We start from the raw sequence: 21,778 nt of genomic DNA on the forward strand, positions 1-21,778 counted from the left end.
AAACATTCTCAAGCATCTGGCAGGAAATAGCAAAGAGCAACATTGTTTCCTTAGGTTGGTGACAACAAAAAGGGAATTCATTGCTTCCTAGACACCAGGATCTACATACTTTGGCCCTAGAAATGTCCCAATAGGACTAAGAAAAGAGAGAAAGTTGATTCCCCTAGGCTTTTGTAAAATGACATCTATTTATTTACTCTTGGATTAAGTCATGTGAAGTGATCAAAGGAAGTAACAAGGTTCCATGGTCCCAGGAATTAAAGGAAATTAAACTACACACTAGTACATTAATTAGCAGTGGAAAACCCAGTCTGTCCCATGGGTGCAATATTTCCTGACCCTTTGCAACATTTTGTATGACAGAAATAGATAGGGTTAGGGGGACGGGACTAGAGAAATGTTTGAGGATAAAATCTTTCATTAAATCTTTTTTTTCTGTTTTAATTTTTCTTTTTTCAATTAGATGTAGAACCAATATTTTCATTTAATTTTTATTTTTTAGAAAAGTTAACATGGTTACATGGTTCATGCTCTTACTTTCCCCTTAAACCCTCCTCCCCCCCCCCCCCTTAGCCGATGGGCATTTCCACTGCTTTTAACATGTGTCATTGATCAAGACTTATTTACATATTATTGATAGTTGCATTGGTGTGGTAGTTTCCAGTCTACATCCCCAACCATGTCCACCTCAACCCATGTGTTCAAGCAGTTGTTTTTCTTCTATTTCCACTCCTATAATTCTTCCTCTGAATGTGGGTAGTGTTCTTTTCCGTAAATCCCTCAGAATTGTCCTGGGTCATTGCATTGCTGCTAGTACAGAAGTCCATTACATTCGATTTTACCACAGTGTATCAGTCTCTGTGTATAATGTTCTTCTGGCTCTGCTCTTTTCACTCTGCATCAGTTCCTGGAGGTCTTTCCAGTTCACATGGAATTCCTTCAGTTTATTATTCCTTTTAGCACAATAGTATTCCATCACCAGCATATACCACAGTTTGTTCAGCCATTCCCCAATTGAAGGACATACCCTCCTTTTCCAGTTTTTTGCCACCACAAAAAGCACGGCTATAATTATTTTTGTATAAGTCTGTTTATCTATGATCTCTTTGGGGTACAACCCCAACAATGGTATGGCTGGATCAAAGGGCAGGCAGTCTTTTACAGCCCTTTGAGCATAGTTCCAAATTGCCATCCAGAATGGTTGGATCAGTTCACAACTCCACCAGCAGAGCATTAACATCCCAATTTGGCCACATCCTCTCCAACATTCATTGCTCTCCCCTTCTCTCATTTTAGCCAATCTGCTAGATGTGAGGTGATACCTCAGAGTTGTTTTGATTTGCATTTCTCTAATTATTAGAGATTTAGAACACTTTCTCATGTGCTTATTAATAGTTTTGATTTCTTTATGTAAAAATTGCCTATTCATGTCTCTTGTCCATTTATTAATTGGGGAATGGCTTGATTTTTTTTAATACAATTGATTTAACTTCTTATATATTTGAGTAATTAGACCCCTGTCAGAGTTTTTTGTTATAAAGATTTTTTCCCAATTTGTTGTTTCCCTTCTGATTTTGACTACATTGTTTTTGTTTGTACAAAAGCTTTTTAGCTTAATATAATCAAAACCATTTAATTTACATTTTGTAATTTTCTCTAACTCTTGCTTGATTTTAAAATCTTTCCTTTCCCATAGATCTGACAGGTATACTATTCTGTGTTCATTTAATTTTTTTATAGTTACCCTCTTTATATTCAAGTCCTTCACCCATTCTGAATTTATCTTGGTGTAGGGTGTGAGATGTTGATCTAAAACTAATCTCTCCCATATTGTTTTCTAAATTTCCCAGCTGTTTTTGTCAAATAGTGGATTTTTGTCCCAAAAGTTGGGCTTTTTGGGTTTATCATACACTGTTTTGCTGTCGTCACTTACCCCAAGTCTATTCCACTCATCCTCCCTATTGTCTCTTAGCCAGTACCATATTGTTTTTTTTTTTTTGTTTTTTTTTTTAAATTTTAAACCCTCAATTTCTGTGTATTGATTTATAGGTGGAAGATTGGTAAGGGTAGGCAATGGGGGTCAAGTGACTTGCCCAGGGTCACACAGCTGGGAAGTGTCTGAGGCCGGATTTGAACATAGGACCTCCTGTCTCTAGGCCTGGCTCTCAATCCACTGAGCTACCCAGCTGCCCCAGTACCATATTGTTTTGATGACCACTGCTTTATACTATAGTTTATTATCTGGTACTGTTAGACCACCTTCCTTCACGTTTTTTTTTTTTTTCATTATTTCCCCTGATATTCTTGATCTTTTGTTATTCCAAATGAATTTTGTTATAGTTTTTTCTGATTCAGTAAAAAAGTTTTTTGGTAGTTTGATAGGTATGGCGCTAAATAGGTAAATTAATTTGGATAGAATGGTCATTTTTATTATGTTAGCTCATCCTACCCATGAGCAATCAATGTTTTTCCAATTGTTTAGATCTAGTTTTAATTGTTTGGAAAGTGTTTTGTAATTGTATTCATATAATTCCTGTGTTTGTTTTGGTAAATAGATTCCTAAGTATTTTATATTGTCTAGGGTGATTTTAAATGGTGTTTCTCTTTCTACGTCTTGCTGCTATGATGTGTAGAACCAATATTTTTAACAATTATTACCTGACATTTTTCTCCCTCCCTTTCCTCCACCTTCCTCAAGATTGTAGATAATCTGAGCTAGGTTATGCTAGTGCAATAGATTTCCATATTGCTTATGCTAGGAAAGAAGGTATCACACAATCCAGAAAAAAATTCATGAAGAAAATAAAATGAAAAATAATATGCTTTGCTTTTCAGTCAGACTCCCAACAGTTCCTTCTTTGGCTGCAGATAGCATTTTTCATCATGAGTCCCTTGTGGTTGTCTTGGAACCTTGTCCTTTAGTCCTTCATAGTTGATCATTGTATGATATTTCTCTTACTGTATTCAGTGTTCTTCTGGTTCTGCTCACTTAACTTGGATCTATTCATTTAAGACTTTTCAGGTTTTTTCTGAACTCATTCTGTTTGTCATTTCTGATGGTGCAGTAGCATTCCTTTACAACCTTATGCCATGACTTTTATGGAACTTTTCATCAAATCTAAAGAAATAACATTCACAAATCTTTCTCCATTCTCTGTGAAAGAAAAAATCTTCTCTTTTTCTTCCTTTGAATTGCTTAGTGGTAGGTCCTGTCAAATATATCTGACTAGTTGCCTCTAAAACACAAACAATATTACCCTTTACCAGTGAAACAAAATATTAATGTTTTGTCCTATTACACGAGCTAAAGGGCAGTGGCCTCTGTGCTTCACAGCCTGTGGAGGGAAACCTGGCTTCAACTGCCATTCTGCCAGGAATTTCCTGGTTCACTGTGGGCAGTTTGTGGGCTTTAACTTTGCTTTCTGCTTACTGAAATAGCTGGACTAAGTAACCTCAAGGGTTCCTTCTATCTCTAATATTCTTTGATTCTAGATATTAGAACAGATTTATCCAACATGTATTCTGCATTCCTGAGTGAGCCCAGACCAGAGTGAATGTGACTAGGGAACATATAACAAAATAAAGATACAGTAAAACATAAATAATAGTACATTTTTAAATCCCTCTGTCCACAGGGATCTTGCTATATGGATGGATAAGCAGCCACCTTATTTCTATTTTAGTTGGACACCACTACTAGAACTTCACAGCCTTTAAAAAAAAACATTCATCCTCATTCCTTTAAAAGTTGTGTCCAGATCTTTTATCTTTTTATTTGAAAATTTTACCTTTAATTAATTAATTTATAGATTTTTTTTTCTCCATTGTTAAATGATTCACGTTCTTTCCCTCTCCTCTTCCTTCCCCCCTCCTATAGCCAATGAGCAATTCCACTGGGCTTTATATGTGTCATTGCAGATCTTTTCTGTCTTAACCAAACATACCTATCATTTGGAGTAAGAGTACAATTATATACATGTTCTTTAAGTGTCTAGGCAATCACTGGTCATGGAACCTAGTAGGGGCTATATAAATGTTAACTGTCATTACTCTCAAAGGCATGAATATATGTATTCTTTTATAGGGCTTTTGCAACAAGTTAGTCCGTCAGGTGAAAAAAGAGATCTGGAGGCTCAGTGAGTTAAACCACATGATGTTACTACAAAAAAACCCAACTTATTTGAGGCTGCATTAAGAGAAATGTATGGGGGCAGCTAGGTGATTCAGTGGATTGGAGGCCCTGGGTTCAAATTTGACCTCAGGTACTTCCTAGTTGTATGACCTTGGGCAAATCACTTTACCTCCATTGCCTAGCCTTTGCTACTCTTTTCCAATATGGAAGGCAGGAGAGAAAGAGGCAGAGCAAGAGAAATATATGCTGTACATGGACAGGCAACACGTGTATTTTATGCTCACATCCAGGTGATCATCTTGTTCAAAACAAGATAGAGTACATCCAAAGGAGGGAGATGAAGATAATGGGAAGACTAGAGACCATCCCTCCTCATAAGGATTTCCTCAAGGCACTGAGAATGTTTAGCCAGTAGCACAAAAGGACCAGCATTAAAGAATACCCTGAAGGATCAAGCTCTGACAATTGATGCAATACCCACACATATACACTCACTATCTGTCCATCTGCAAAATAAAGATAGGATGAAAATTTTTTCAAAGTAAAATGATAAATTTTCCCATCATTTGATGTACCTGGTCCCTCTAGTAGTGGAGAAGACTAAAACTTGATTACCATCTTTAAGTATTTGAAGGTTCATCACATAGAAAAGGGATTAGATTTCACACACACACACACACACACACACACACACACACACACACACACGCACATGCACAGAGTATAGGAATAATAATTGGAAATTGCAGAGAGGCAAATCTGTGGTCCTATGTAAAGAAAAGTAAAAGTACGTATATTAAAAAGTAGGATGAACTGCCTCTGGAAATAGGGCTAGTTCCTAACTGGAGGTCTTCAGTAGAAGGTTACTCATTGAGAAGGTTATAGAGGTAATTCCTCTTTAGGTACAGGTTGTGTGAGGTGCAGTTCTCCCCTCCCCTAAGTCTGTGATTCCAGAAAGAGCTGTAGATGGCAGGAACTATTGACAGGCTAGACTGAGTACCTTCATATAGGATGTAGATTCCCAAATTACTGGGACCCCTCCATCTTTCTGAAACTTTTCTGGGGACCTTCCTATATTTCTGGAGAGTAACCAGGGACACAGGCAAGGGTCAGGAACTTCATTTTCCATTGAACTTATTTTCTACGGGAGAGCCTGGCAATAATAAGGAAGAACAAGGAACATTCTGACTTCTTTAGGACCAGTGTGATGGGGCTTCATGCCTAGTATTAATTAAGGTAAATTAATATATAGCCCTACTGCCTTTGAGGAACATACACTATGAAATGCCCCTATAATCTCAAGAATTGCATATTCCAAATAGTTCTTAGTTTTAAAATGTTGTGCTCAAAATTGTCTTCTATTAACAGGAGAAAACATTTGCTGCTTCTTCATGTTCTTTTCATTTTGTGAATTAAGACAACTTAATCATCAACCCACTGAGTAGCAGGAGACTAGTCCTGATATTCAAGCTTTAGAATCTAAATGTTGACTAACCTAGTTGCATGAGATAAAATAAAAGAATTCCAAACATCTTAAACCGCCAGGCAAACTAGCAAGGGCCTTGTGATTCAATCTAAAACAAATCAGGTACAGAGGTTGAATGAAATTGGGTTAAATCCTCCCTCTCTTTTCAGAGGTGGAAAGAATGCTAGTTATAGGTTAGTAGACAGATAGACAGCCTCAACTGACTATAAGGTGGTGCAGAAAAGCGATTCCACTGCCTAATCAGCAGAGGCAGGGAGAGAAATGAAATTATTTGTGACTGGAGGCAAGGAGAGCATCAGTCATAAAAGGGGTAGATTCCTTCTCTTCTTGCAAAGGGAACTGCTTAAAAAGAATGAAGTTGCAAAGAAAATGTATATTAGATTTTCAAAAAGAAACAAAAATATTTCAGGAAGAATCTTAGCTTTGACAAAATTAAAGACTGAAAAGAAAGAAATAGGAAAATAAAAGATGAAGTAGTAGAATCATAAGATTAAATATGAGACCTTTCTATAGCACTTAGTCAATACCTCTCCTCTTTACTAGAGAGGAAACAGATCCAGCAAGGTGAAGCAGTTCTTCAAGGCCACAGAGACAGTGAGCGGGAAAGCCTGCACTAGAGCCTGTGTCCTCTGACTCCAGCCAAGCCATGTTCCTCTCCAGATGTTGTTTTCTATAGAAGCGCCAAAGCTATAGACTTTCTAGGTTCTGCTTTAGAAAAGATGGTAATCATATAATATGGTGGATTTAGGGAATAATGCTTTCCTCACTTGATAAGACTATTCCTGAACCTTTTAAATGAGGTTTTAGGAAATCTGATTACAGTTTCCCCATGAAAACAGTTGTAAGTTGTGATTTCAGAAGCCTACTTAATCTTTAATAGAGCTCCTTGGGTGTATTCTAATCCTAATAAAATGTTGCTCAAGGTGCTGCTGCAGATTCCTCTTTCCTCTTCAAGGCTTCCTTTTTTTTCCTCTCCAGCTGCAATAGTAGCAGCAACAGCAGCAGCAATAAAGAGTTTTCTGTTTAAGAGTCTGAAAGAAAGGAGGCCCACTGCATTCGTCACCAATTATTTGAGGTCTGCATCTTAGATCTTCAGTGCTAATAATGTAAAGGATTGGTCAGCAAACGTGGCTATCACCAAAACACAGTTTGGTAAAAAAGTAACAAACACTGGTAGAAAAAACACACCAAATTTTGGAAATACAGAGAACATGAATATATTTAAAGGGATATTTTACTTCCACACAAATTTGGAAATCTCCAAGCTGAAATGTACTTCTCCCACATAAAATTTAATCAGCTCTGTCCCATTCTTCCTCCCCCACTCCCTAAACACATATCCATAGCTACACTCACAATCATTCATTTGGGGCCATCTCTCCTTAAGACAATCTCGAAAACTTTTTCCTGTTACTGTTCTCTTGTCAGAATCTTCATCTGCCAGTTGCAGCCCTTTCCTTTGGAGGATTTGTGGCCTTCCTTCCTGCTGCACACAACTGAATGATAAATGGGTTAAGACCTTTATTTTGTGCCTGTTTCTATCCATTTATAAACAATTCATTTATACTTGTTTGGTTTGAAGTCAGTGGGTGCCCAGGTTGCTCTTCCTTTACCCTATCCATCCCTCCCACCTGCTTGTTGACTGTCAGAGTAACACTGTATCCACCACCTTCATCTTCAAAGCATTTCTACTTAGAATCTATTGACATTCCTCTGCAAAGTAGATTTTAGGCCCTTGCCATTTTGAGAGGTTATTTAGCATTTCATAGTATAATATAATATAATATTATAGCTGTTTCCCCCTACCCTTTAGCAAACATGTCAGGATGAATGCATCAAGTCCTACTTCAGAAGTTACCTTGAAAAGCTATATATCTCATTCAGCTTAATTACTTGCTTTTATCACCAGACTAAGCTCTGAGTGTACTTTAGTTGTTCAGAAAACCAAAGTGGTTAACATTTGCCACCACTGAGAACATTCATAAGAATATTCCATGGGTTCTGAAGAACTTCCCAAGCAGAAGTTCCACAAATGTTTTTAATAGTGATGATGATTGGAGTAGTAGGCTCATTGGTTAGAGAGCTTGGCCTAGTGACAAAAGATCTTAGGTTCAAATTTGACCTTAGACTTTTACTAACTGTTTGACCCTGGGCAAGTAACTTAATCCCCATTGCCTCGCCCTTATCCTTGCTCTTCTGCCTTGTAACCAGTACAAAATCTCGATTCTAAGATGGAAGGTAAGAGTTTTAAATAAATAATGATGATGATTGGCAACTTCAAGAGAAAGAAGAGAAAAATTACTCATTTGAGCAGATCTCTAGTTCCCCTGCTTTAGAGGCTGCTTCTAATAGTGTACTATATATCTGCAGGGAATTCCTCTTTGTGCTTAGTAGAATAATCATATAGCTTACCATTTCTTTTCCTTTTTTTAAAACCCTTACTTTCTGCCTTAGGAATAACTCTTAAGACAGAAGAACAAGGGCTAGGCAAACAGGTTTAAGTGACTTGCCCAAAGTCAGTAGTGTCTGAGGCCAAATTTGAACTCAAGTCCTCCCAACTCCAGGTCTCACACTCTATCCCCTGAGTGACCTAGCTGCCCTAATAGCTTACATTTCTATATTACTTTTATGATTTACAAAAATCTTACCACCAGATCCCTGCAAGGATATATCTAAATTGAGGCTTAAAGACCTTAAGTGATTTACCTATAGCCATAATGACTGAGGCTGCATTTAAACTCAGATTTTTCCAACTTAATGTAAAGTGTTATATCTATTTCACCATTCTGCTTTTTAATATTTATTTACTTTATAAGAAACAAACAGTTCCCAAACTGAAAATAACCCAGAGAATCTGATCTGGGTAGAACTTTGAAGGATAGTCCAGCTTTTAACTAAGTAAAAATACACCATTAGACCATCCCTAACAAGTAGCCATTCAGGATCTGCTTGAATAGCGCCAGTGATAAGAAACCCACTGCCTGCCTTTCATGAATGCTGCTAATGCCATCCAAAAGGATCCTACCCACATGTTAATGGTAGTGATATCACAGGCCAGGCATTTAGTTATATCATTACTACAGCCATAAGAATATGGCTGCTTAAATCATTCATGCCATCTTAGACTATGTTAAGAGGAGAATATGTTCCAAGAATAAGGAGGCAATAATAGTTTGACCATACTCTATCCTACATTTTAGGAGGAATATTGATAAACTGAAGACCATCTGGAAGAGGACAACCAGGGTAGTAAAGGTGCCTATAGTTCATCTCCTTTGAGAACTGGTTGAAAGAATCTGAGATGATCTGTCTAAAAATTAAAAGTGGGAGACCGAATTTATTTCATGCATTTAAAGACAGTCCTATGGATGAGGGATTTGATTTGTTCTGCCTGAGCCCTGAAGGAAGAACTCAGAGAAATGACTAGAAGTTTCAGAGAGGTAGATTGTAGGCTTGATTATGAAAAAAAATTTAGTTACATTGAGAATCATCCAAAAGTGGAATGAGACGTTTCAATAGATAGTGACTTTGTCTTCACTGGGTTCACTGTGCCAAAGTTGAATGGCTCTTTATCAAGTATGTGGTTTGGGTACTGGTTATACTAGATGGGCTCTGCTTCCCTTCCAGCTCCGAGATATTGTGATATGGCTTATCAGGCCATCGTATAAGCTTTGTATTTATGCTTCATATTTTAATTATGTGTTTCCCCCCAACTAGAATGCAAGTTCTTTGGAAATAGAGATTGTTTCATTTGTTGTTCTTATATTCCCAATGCACCCTGTTTAGAGGCTTTTAAATGGAGAAGGAAAGGAGAATAGCATGTTTTTAGATCCCTGATTTTGAATGCTTCAGAACACTTAGCAATCACTGTGAGCTTTTGTCTGGGATTTGAGGAGCTGTGATCAAACTAAAAAAATTATGGAATTTTTACAAGGCAGCACTGTGCTTTGGGAACAAAGTGGAAGTATGGAATATACTCAAACCTAAATAGGCACAGAACAAGGTTAGGCCTTTTGCTCATCCAACCCAGTTTTCTTTTACCAGAGTGGCAGAAATTATCCTTCTCTATGATAGCAACTTTAAAGTAAAGACAAGTCACCAACATTCCAAGCTCTTCTTAATAAATCCATTGTGGAGCTAACAAATTAAAAGTTTATTCAGATATTTATTTCCAAGTTATAATATCCAATAAGCCTGTTGCTTCATGAGTTTAGTATCAGCTGTGTAAAATAATGCTTTTTTTTTTTCATGAGTTTTAGGAAGTGGGTGGCAACATGGCCTCATGGGAAAAAAAATCCTTATACATCTTTTATGCTCTTATAAACATGTTTTTTCTTGACATCAGAATGGAAACTCCTTGAGGTCAAGATTCTTTTTGCCTTTCTTTATTTCCCCAAAGTAAGTGATTGATTCCTCTGACACATATTCAACTGAATATGGAGCTTTAAGTTCCCATGAGCCTTTGGTGCTTCTAATTTTAGTCTTGGGAAACAAACTTGTGTCTTGTTCATAATATTCTGTAACAAATTTTAGATCATTATCTCTTCTGAGACACATACATACTTTAGTGCCAGGCATTGAGGAAGCACTTAATATTATTTATAATTTTATTTTAATTTTATCATATATATTGTATTATATATTTTTTCCATGTTTACATGATTCATGATCTCCTTCCTCCCCCCTCCCAAAGCTGACAAACAGTTCCACTGGGTTTTTTTTTTAACATTTATTAATATTCATTTTTAACATGGTTATATGATTCATGCTCCTCCTTTCCCCTTCGCCCCCCGCACTCCCCCCACCCATGGCCGATGCACATTTCCACTAGTTTTGTCATGTGTCCTTGATCAAGACCAGTTTCCAAATTGTTGGTAGTTGCATTGGTGTGGTAGTTTCGAGTCCACACCCTCAATCATGTCCACCCCGACCCATGCGTTCAAGCAGTTGTTTTTCTTATATGTTTCCTCTCCTGCAGTCCTTCCTCTGAATGTGGGCAGCGTTCTTTACCATAAATCCCTCAGAATTGTCCTGGGTCACTGTATTGCTGCTGGTACAGAGGTCTATTACATTCAATTTTACCACAGTATATCAGTCTCTGTGTACAATGTTCTTCTGGCTCTGTTCCTTTCACTTTGCATCTGTTCCTGGAGGTCTCTCCAGTTCGCCTGGAACTCCTCCAGTTTATTATTTCTTTTAGCACAATAGTTATTCCATCACCCGCATATACCACAGTTTGTTCAGCCATTCCCCAATTGAAGGACATACCCTCCTTTTCCAATTTGTTGCCACCACAAAAAGCACAGCTATAAATATTTTTGTACAAGTCTGTTTATCTATGATCTCTTTGGGGTATAAAACCAACAATGGTATGGCTGGATCAAAGGGCAGGCAGTCTTTTATAGCCCTTTGAGCGTGATTCCAAATTGCCAGCCAGAATGGCTGGATCAGTTCACAGCTCCACCAGCAATACATTAATGTCCCAATTTTGCCACATCCCCTCCAACATTCATTACTCTCCCCTTCTTTCATTTTAGCCAATCTGCTAGGTGTAAGGTGATACCTCAGAGTTGTTTTGATTTGCATTTCTCTAATTATTAGAGATTTGGAACACTTTCTCATGTGCTTATTGATACTTTTGATTTCTTTACCTGAAAATTGCCTATTCATGTCTCTTGCCCATTTATCAATTGGGGAATGGCTTGATTTTTTATACAATTGCTTTAACTCCTTGTATATTTGAGTAATTAGACCCCTGTCAGAGTTTTTTGTTATAAAGATTTTTTCCCAATTTGTTGTTTCCCTTCTGATTTTGACTACATTGTTTTTGTTTGTACAAAAACTTTTTAGTTTAATATAATCAAAACCATTTAATTTACATTTTGTAATTTTCTCTAACTCTTGCTTGGTTTTAAAGTTTTTCCTTTCCCACAGATCTGACAAGTAAACTATTCTGTGTTCACTTAACTTGTTTATAGTTTCCCTCTTTATATTCAAGTCATTCACCCATTCTGAATTTATCTTGGTGTAGGGTGTGAGATGTTGATCTAGACCTAATCTCTCCCATATTGTTCCACTGGGTTTTACATGTATTATTGTTCAAAACCTATTTCCATGTTATTCATATTTGCAGTAGAGTGATTCTTTAACATCAAAACCCTAATCATATCCCCATCATAAGTCCCTCAGAATTGTCCTGGGTCATTGCATTGCTGCTAGTAGAAAAATCTATTACATTTGATTGTGCCATAGTGAATCATTCTCTGTGTACAGGGTTCTCCTGGTTCTACTCCTTTCACTCTGCATCAATTCTTGGAGATCTTTCCAGTTTATATGGAATTCCTCCAGTTCATTATTCTTTTCAGCACACTAGTATTCCATCACCATCAAATATCACAATATGTTAAGTAAGCCATTCCCCAATTGATGAACACCCCCCCCATTTTTCAATTTTTTGCCATCATAGAGTGCAGCTATAAATATTTGTGTACAAGTCTTTGTCCTTATTATTATCTCTTTGGAGTACAAACCCAGCAGTGGTATGGCTGGATCAGAGGGCAGGCAGTCTTTTAAAGACCTTTGTGCATAGTTCCAAATTGCCCTCCAGAATGGTTGGACCAATTCATAGCTCCACCAGCGGTGTATTAGTGTCCCCATTTTGCCACATCCCCTCCAACACATCACTTTCCTTTGCTGCCATATTGGTCAGTCGGCTAGGTGTAAAGTGGAACCTCAGAGTTGTTTTGATTTGTATTTCTTGAATCAGGAGGGATTTAGAACACTTTTTCATGTGCTTTATTGATAGTTTTTATTTCATCATGTGAAAACTGCCTATTCATGTTCCTTGGCCGTTTGTCAATTGGGGAATGGCTTGATTTTTTGTAAATTTTACTTAGTTCCTTATATATTTGGGAAATTAAACCTTTTCCAGAGAGTTTTGTTATAAAAATGTTCTCCGAGTTTGTTGCTTTCCTTCCAATTTTGGGTTTTTTTTGTACAAAGCATTAATTTGATACAATCAAAGTCTTTTAATGAATGTGTTTTTCCTTCCTTCCTCTGAGTTTCTTTCATTCTAAAGTTTTGACTCTTCTATTTACCTTTTTTTAAAAAAAACCTTTACCTTCTGTCTTAGAATTATACTACATATCAGTTCCATTGCAGGAGAGCAATAAACTGGAAGAGCCACAGGAAGTTTTTGAACAGAGGGGTGATGGGAGATTCGGATTAGGCAGTGGGGGTTAAATGACTTGCTCAAAGTCACACAGCTAGGACAGATTTGATCCCAGAACCTCCCATCTCCAGACCTGACTCTGTCCACTGAGCTACCTAGCTGCCCCTAAATGCTGTGCCTTCTGTGTTCTTTTTTATTTTTTAAAGGCAATTGGGGTTAAGTGATTTACCCAGTATTGTACAATTAGGAAGTGTCTAAGGCCATATTTGGACCTGGTTCTTCCTGACTCCTGGCCATTGTATTATCTACCTGCCTCTTGTTCTGTTTATCTTTGGTCAATATAGTTTAATTCAAAAAACATTTATTAAATGCCAACCATTTGCTCTAGGTTTATAAATAGAAAAACAAAACATCATTCTTTAAGCAGCTTATATTATACTTAGTTTTTACAACATGCACTTAGATAATTATGTACAAGGTAATTAGAAGAGTGAGGGAGCTTTAACAATTGGAAGATGTTAAGGAAAACTTCAGTGAGGAGGAAGCAATCAAGAGATACTTAGGGGAACAAGGAGGGAATGAATTACAGTAAGAAGACCAGGCTTGTACAAATGCAGGGAGACAGGAGATGGTCTGTCAACATTTGGGAAACAGTTAATAGTGTGCTTTGGCTGGAAAGTAGGGTTGTGAAAGGGAATCCTTCTAAGGTCAATGTTGGACTGGTTAGCTGCTGATATCTCTTCCAATTCTTAAATTCCATCATTCTGTGAGTAATGTAAAGTAAGACTGAAAAGGTAGGTTGAATTCCATTTTGAAAAGGCTGTTTTAGATGCCAGAGGTACATGCAGGTGGTGATGTTCAGCAGGCAGCTGGTTATGTATGCAAGACGAGTTCAGCAATAAAATTAGAGCTAGATAAATCAATCTACAGAAAAGTGATCTTTGAATCTGTGGGAGTTGGTTGATCATTTCACCCAGGGGAAAGAGTTCAGAGAAAAAAGATCTTACACTATGACTAGGTGGGAGTCATGCCAAGATTTCAGGACTGGTTCAGTATTAGGAAAATCATAAGCATAATTGACATCACCACTATTATTCAGTATTATACTAGAAATCTTAGCTATAACAGTAAGACAAGGAAAAAAATTGAAGGAATAAAATAGGCAATGATGAAACAAAACTGTTGAATTTTGCAGATGAAATTGTGGAATACTTAGAGAATTGATTAAGAAACTAGTTGAAAAAATAATTTTCACAAAGTTGCAGGATATAAGATAAACTATATTACCCCCCAAAAAAATCCCTCAAGAAGAAGTAGAAAGAGAAATTCCATTTATAGAAACTTCCAAGACGATCACAGGAACTATATGAACATAATTATGAAACACTTTTTACAGAAATACAGTCAGATCTAAATAATTGGAGAAATATTCATTGATTGAGGGTAGCTGACAATTCTAAACTAATTTACTTATTAAGTACCATACGAATCAAACTACTGTAGAATTATTTTATGAAGCTAAGATGATTAATAGAAAAATGGGGAGGGAGGAATAATGGAATCAGCTAGATGACTCAGTGGATAGAATGCTGAGTCTGGAATTGGGAAAATTTGAGTTCAAATCTGGCTTTAAACACTTACTGGCTGTGTAACCTTCAGCAAATTATTTAACCCCAGTTGCCTAGCCTTAACTAATCTTCTGTTTTAGTGTCAATTCTAAGACAGAAGTTTTGGTTTAAAATATATATATATATATATATATTTATATTTACAAGAGCCATTCCTCAGTTGATAAATAAATGACCAGAGGATATGAACAGTTTTCAGTCGCAGAAATCAAAAGTTATCAATAGTCAAATGAAAAAAATGCTCAAAATCACTATTGGTTGTTGTTGAGATGTTTTCAGTCATGTCTAACTGGTCCTGTTCAACTCTTTGTCACCCCATTTAGGATTTTCTTGGCAGAAATACTCTAGTGGTTTCTCATTTCCTCTTTTTAAACCTTTACTTTCTATCTTGGTAACACTCTTAAGACAGAAGGGCAGGGGCTAAGCAAACAGGATTAAGTGACTTGCCCAGGGTCAAACAACTTGGAAGTGACTATGGTCAACCTTGAACCCAGGAGCTCTCAACTCCAGGCCTGACTGTATCCACTGAGTCACCTAGCTGCTCCCTGCCGTTTCCTTCTCCAGCTTATTTTACAGGTTAGGAAACTGAGACAAACAGATTTAATATAGCTAATAAGTGTTTCAGGTCAAATTTAAACTGAGGAAGATAAAGTCTTCCTTACTCCAGGAATAATATTCTCTCACTTGGGTCACTTAGCTACTCCCAATAGCTGCACTATAGATTTGTGAAATGCAAATTAAAACAACTGAGGTAATATTTCACACCTATCAGATTGACTAATATGACAGAAAAAGAAAATGATCAGTGTTGGAAAGGATGTGGAAATAGCTTCTTAAAGATATGCAGTGTCAATGGGAAACAGTCTCTGAGCATGCAGTATAAGTAGAGCGAACCAAGGAAGCTCCTTCAGAAAAGGTAGGATTTAAATTGTCTTGAGTTAAGAGGCAGAAGTGTGGAAAGAGACATGAGAGGCAGTCTTGAGAAAAGATATAGGGTCAGGATATGGAGTATGAGGTTTGAGGAACAGCAAAAAAGTTGGTGTCACTGATTGTAGAGTATATGGAGGGAAACACGGTTTCAGAAGACTCAAAAAGAAGGCAGGGTTGTGAAGGGCTTTAAAGGCTAAACAGGATTTGTAGACAGGAGGTCCTGGGTTCCATCCAATCAGTCAGATACTTCCTAGCTATGTGACCCTGAGTAAATTATTAAACCCCATTGCCTAGCCCTTATTGCACTTCTGCCTTAGGACCAGTACTTAGTATTGATTCTAAGACAGAAGGTAAGTATTTCTTTAATTTAATTTTATTTTTTTAAACCCTTACTTTTTGTCTTAGAGTGGTAAGGGTAGGCAATGGAGGTTAAGTGACTTGCCCGGGGTCACACAGCTGGGAAGTGTCTGAGGCCAGATTTGAACCTAGGACCTCCCGTCTCTAGGTCTGGCTCTAAATCCACTGAGCTACCCAGATGCCCCCTAAGTATTTTTTTAAATGAAATAAAATTAAATAAAGAGCTCCTGCTCTCAAGGAGCTTTTGTTGTAATAGAAGACCATACATAAAAGGGGAGCTGAAAATCAGGGTAGGGGTGGTAAGGAATGAGATACCCAGAAAGGAACATGGTAGCAACATCCAGAGTATAAGGGATGGATGGTCTGGGGCCCTTCTCAAAATGGAAGTTCTGAGAAGAACTCATCAATAGGAAAAGAGGTTCAGAGGAGCAGTCAGGAGGCAGCAAAGGCATTGGTGAATGGAGAAGGATGACTAGTCCAGGAGCTAACATGGTTAGACCTGTTCTTTAGGAAGATTATTTTGGCAATTGAGTGAAGGTATATTGGAGTAAAAAGAGACTGGACACAAGGAAACCAACAAGAAGACAGTCATAAGGTAATGGGGGCCAGCACCAGAGGGGTGGCCCTGACTGGGGAGAAGGAGGCACAGATGAGAAATGTTGTTAAGGTAGAAACAAGGCTTTGCAATAGGTGAAATATTGGGGTGAGAGTAAAGACTCAAGGATGACACCTAGGTTTCAGGCCTGGATGACTGAGAATATGGTGGTGCCCTCGATAGTAATACAGGAAATTTGGGAAGAAGAGAAAGTTTTAAAGAAAAGATAATGAGTTCTGGGGGCAGTTAGGGGGTTCAGTGAATAAAAAACCAGGCCTTCAGATGGAAGGTCCTGGGCAAGTCACTTAACCCCTATTACCCAGCCTTTACCACTCTTTTGCCTTGGAGCCTATACACAGTATTGATTCTAAGACAGAAAGTAAGGGTTTGGAAAAAAAAAAAAAGATAATGAACTGTGTTTGGACCTGTTAAATTTGAGATATTCTATAGGCAATTGGTGATTCAAGACTGAAGGTCAAGTGAGAGGACTGGATAATCAGAGAATCACTTGTATAGAGATGATAATTGGGAGCTGATATGGTCAATAAATGTGATACTATAGAGCAGTGGTTCCCAAACTTTTTTGGCCTACCACCCCCTTTCCAGAAAAAATATTACTTAGCGCCCCCTGGAAATTATGAAACTATTTATTGAACTCAGAATAGAATGTAATCCAAAAATTGTGTGGCCATCACCACCCCCCTGGATCGCTACAGCACCCACTTTGGGAATCACTGCTATAGAAGGAGAAGAAAAGAAGGAAGAGGACAAGCCTTGCAGTTAGTGGGCATGTCCTAGAGCAGTGATGGCAAACCTTTCAAAGACCTGAGTGCCAGGCCCCACCCCCTGACCAGTTACTGTCCTGCATCCTCCCAGAGATGGTAAGCCATGTCCCTCACCCCCATTTAGTGTCAGGTGTGCCCTGCCCTCACACAGGGGAAGGAGGAAGTGCTCCAATTGGGCTGCTGGGAGGAGTGGGAGAGGTGAGGAATGGTCTCAGTGAGTGTAGAGAGGGGGAGGGGAGTGGCCTGAGCTCTCTGCTCTCCTCCAGCTCTGCTGCCTGTGAGCTGCCCACCTTCCCCACCCTGTGTGCTCCCATTGGGCTCCTGGGCAGAGGGGTGGGGGATGTAAAACAATGTCATCTGGCATGATGGAGAGGGGGAAGGGAGCAGCTCTGCCCAAGTCCCTCTGCCTTTCTAGTAAGGAAGGGTGGTGGTGGCATTGTCCCCAAAGAAAGTGCCTCTGTGCCATTGTTGGCACCCATTCCATAGGTTCGCCAACACTGTCCTAAAGGATGCATTCAGAGACTGAGAAGGATTAGTCAGATAAGATAAGAGGAAAACCAGGAGAAAGTGGTGTCATGAAAACCTGGAGAGTTAAGAATATCCAGTAGAAAAAGTGATCAACATGTCATAAGCTACACAGAAAGATTGAGATCTTTCTGAAGATCAGAGTGAGGAGGAGGACAAGTAAGAGGGGCTTTGAGGGAGCTCACAGCAGATGACCTCCCTTTTCTCTGAGAGAAGATTTGTGAAGTGGTTGGGGGAGAGCAGTGGGATCAAATTCAAATAGAAACATGGCCTGTGATCCCTACATAAAGATCCCTATGGGCTACATATTGACTTAGTTTTAAAATGTCTTGTTCTCTTTTTTATTGTATTCTTGTTTATTTTGTTAAGTATTTCCCAGTTACACTTTAGTCTGTTTTCAGCTGCACTCAGGAGTGTTGTAAACCTCCTGAGGCTACACAGTTGACCCCTCTGGTATAGGAGGCTCAAGGAAATGTGAGATTGTATGAGACAGCTGCTAGGGGAGTGGAGTAGAGTCAATCAGAAAAGAATAAACAGATCTCTGGACAACATCAAGGGCCCTACTGGCATTGGACACTGTGGACTTGCCATGGACCATGTCATCACAGTTGCCTTTTTTTTTTTCTTTTTGACTCTTTTTCCAGTTGTTATATCTTTGTTAAGTGGTATGGCCAGAGCTATGTCAAACTTCCCAGAATGGCTTTGTACGCAGGAGGGAGAGTGCCTTTCTTTTTATTACTACCTCTCTTTGGCCGTAGCCACATATTATGTGACTGTCTGCAGGGACAAGTCTCTTGAGAATCATAGGGCCCTTTCCTAAGTTGTAGGTGATAGCTCAGACCCCATAATCACAGAGCTGTATGATTTCAAATTGGAAAGAAGTGTAAAGGTCATCCATTCCAGTCCTTTCATTTTCCAGAAGAGCTTCTGATGTTCCAGGTTCCTGATGACTAGACAGATAAAGTGAATTATGCAAGGAAACATAGTTCTGTCAGCATAGATTTGGATCATTTTTCCTTAAATTCATTACTTTACAAGCACATAATATATGCATAATAGTCAGAACATTATGCCAACATCTCGGTTCCATTCTGTCGTACTCCTTTTGTTTCTGTTAGGTTTGATCTACCTCTGTTCTGTTTCTTTAGCTACTCCTTTGGAAATACTCCCTTTTCTACTCCTTTCCCTGTGTACCTACTAATATCAGACCCCCTTTACATGGCAGCTTTCTTACTCTCATTCCCCAGTGGCATGACCTATGTGAAATTGGGCAAGTCATTTGACCTCCCTAGGCCTTCATTTACTTATTGGTAAAATAAGAGTGGACTAGGTCCATCTGTGAGGTCCCTTCATATTATGTTCAGGCCAAATTAAGTCTCCCTATTGCTCAAGGGAACTTTCATTGGTCCCTTATTTGGATGTTTTGCAGGACTTGTCCATTGTGCCTCATATAGGAAATAAGAATTGTTTTCCTTGAAGTTCCTAAATTATCTACTCAGGTTTCCTGTTCTGTCTTGTCCTCAGGTATTGGGAAGAATGTGATCTGTGAAAAAGCAGCAACATCTGTGGATGCTTTCAGGATGGTGACAGCTGCACGCTACTACCCCAAACTCATGAGTCTTGTAGGGAATGTCCTTCGATTCCTGCCTGCCTTTATTCGGATGAAGCAGTTAATTGAAGAACATTACATTGGCAATGTGATGATCTGTGATGTGCGTGTGTACTGGGGCAGCCTTCTTAGCCACAAGTACAACTGGATCTGTGATGAGCTCATGGGGGGAGGAGGTCTACACACAATGGGCACCTATATTGTTGACCTCTTAACTCACCTCACTGGTAGGAAGGCTGAGAAAGTCCATGGTTTTCTGAAGACATTTGTGAAACAGAATGCCCAGATCAATGGAATCAGGCATGTCACCAGTGATGACTTCTGCTTTTTCCAGATGCTTATGAATGGGGGTGTTTGTAGCACTGTGACTCTCAACTTCAACATGCCAGGTTCCTTTGTGCATGAAGTCATGATTGTGGGCTCTGCTGGTCGCCTCATAGCCAGAGGATCTGACCTCTATGGGCAGAAGAGCACTTCGCTACAGGAGGAACAGCTGCTGACAGACTCTTTGACAGTCAATGCAGGACTTCTAGAAAAAGGATTTAAGGACATTCCATTGCTGTATCTGAAAGGGATGGTGTACATGGTGCAGGCTCTGCGCCAGTCATTTCAGGAGCAAGATGACCGGCGCACCTGGGATTACAAACCAGTCTCCATGGCAGCCTCATTTGAAGATGGACTTTACATGCAGAGTGTAGTTGATGCCATAAAGAAATCCAGCAGGTCTGGAGAGTGGGAACCAGTTGAAGTCATGACTGAGGAGCCAGACGCCAATCAGAACCTTTGTGAGGCACTTCAGAGAAATAACATATGAGCCGGCTGTAGGCCATTTGGGATGATGATGTGGGCTAGGGGACACCCTGGGCTGGGGCCTCTTTATAGAAGATGTGTGGGTTTGTATGTAATAAGTCAGGTTATTGGTCTGGGTGAAAACTGGTGACTGTCAGCAAAAGACATGGGGAATTTCTCCTCAGACTCAATGGGAAATGTAGGGTTTCTATTGCTGTTGGGGCAGATTGTTAGTAAAACTTGAATTTCCCTTTGCACTTCCAGAAAAAGGATGGAGCTGGCACCCATGAAATCATGGGTGCAAGAAGAATTCAAGTCGACTTGTTCACGCCATTTTAATAGGATGGGAAAGCATGCATTGAGGAACCAGACCTGCTGCTCCAGCCTCATGGATTACTAGGAAATTACTCTAGGCATCCAGACCTGGATAGAACTGAAAACAAGGTCCCTCTCCCTAGCCCCCTTCTGGGAAACCTCCATCAGGGCATCAGGGCTCATCTCTGGCACCTCTGTCCTGAGCTCCCTCTTCATAGAAGAACAGGATGCAGAGAAAGCATTTTATCCTTTCTGTTGATTTATAGGCTCAGGTCTTCTAACAGTGGAGGATAAGATAGGAAGTATGGGACCACCTTCCCACATACTGCCCAGAGTCTAAATGGTAGAAGAGAAGGGTAAAGTCTCGGTTCTTTATAAGTTTAGCCTTTTTGGAGGTGACAGTTCTAAAGCAAATGTTTGGTGAGTATTTTAACCATGAAAACAAGAGAAGAGGATTAAAACACCTGAGAAATTTTTTAATAAATTAATCAGATTTGATATTCTGAATTGTTTGTGGTGTGGGAGAAATTTTGTGGAAATTTTAAAAGACTTTAAAGGAGTTTGAAGTTTTGATTTCTTTGTGGGCTCTGCAGTGACTGGTCCCCAGTGAATTCCACAAGACCATAGAGCTAACTGATTTTTGGGAAAACTAATCATTTTTTGGATAATTTATCCATATTGATGTATATCCAGGCTTCTTTCCCTGCTAGCTTCCCTTCCAGCCTCTTGCCAGCTGCTCCCCACCATAGGTCTCATCTTTGATATTCCCTGAAGGGGCTGGCTTCTCTCAGGGAAAAATGAACAAAAACATACAGAATTCTACATGGTGCTTATGGCTTCCTGAGTCATGTGTAGTTTCAAGAAGACCAGATGTGAGGCTTCTCCAGAAATTCAAGACTGATGAGTCAAAGGAGAAATGATGAGCACTACAGAAATGCACATGTAGCCCCTGGGATAAAGAAGGGACAAGAGCAGAAGAGAGGTGGCATCTGGGGAAGCTCCCAAGGGCTTAGGACAGGTGATCCAGCAGGCTTCCCCGCCTGGGGCAAGTGTTTAGGGACTGATTTTGCCTGTAATACACAGGAGGTAACTACACTTTGATTAAAGATGTTTTGGGTATGTAGGGGTGCTTTAGTGTCTGTTCATGCCAGCCTTCCATTGTGCTCATATAAAACATCAATTTCAGCCTGATAGTTCTATGAAATGGCCTTTTGAGAAAAAGGAAAGTCATCACCTTATCACCCTGTTTGTTTTTGTTTCCTAACCCAAGAGGTCTCAGACCTGTCAGCTAAGGTTCCTTTCAGCTTTAAAATTAGGTGGCCTTGGGGACAGCTAGGTGGCTCAGTGGCTTGAGAGCCAGACCCAGAAATGGGAGGTCCTGGGTTCAAATAGACCTCAGACACTTCCTAGCTGTGTGACCCTGGGCAAGTCACTTGACCCCCATTGCCTACCCTTA

At 39.2% G+C, this 21,778-nt stretch overlaps 1 protein-coding gene across 1 annotated transcript in view; it reads left to right on the forward strand.

The window, feature by feature from the left end:
- Positions 1-21,480, forward strand: part of GFOD2 (glucose-fructose oxidoreductase domain containing 2) — a 79,282-nt gene extending 57,802 nt beyond the window's left edge. The window contains exon 3 of the mRNA XM_044663215.1: positions 19,134-21,480. Coding sequence (XP_044519150.1) covers positions 19,134-20,032 — 899 coding nt within the window. The 3' untranslated portion in view covers positions 20,033-21,480. The remainder of the gene's footprint in view (positions 1-19,133) is intronic.
- Positions 21,481-21,778: the final 298 nt, after the last annotated feature.

This window comes from Gracilinanus agilis, chromosome 2, assembly GCF_016433145.1.
Source record: "Gracilinanus agilis isolate LMUSP501 chromosome 2, AgileGrace, whole genome shotgun sequence".
Lineage (NCBI taxonomy): Eukaryota > Metazoa > Chordata > Mammalia > Didelphimorphia > Didelphidae > Gracilinanus > Gracilinanus agilis.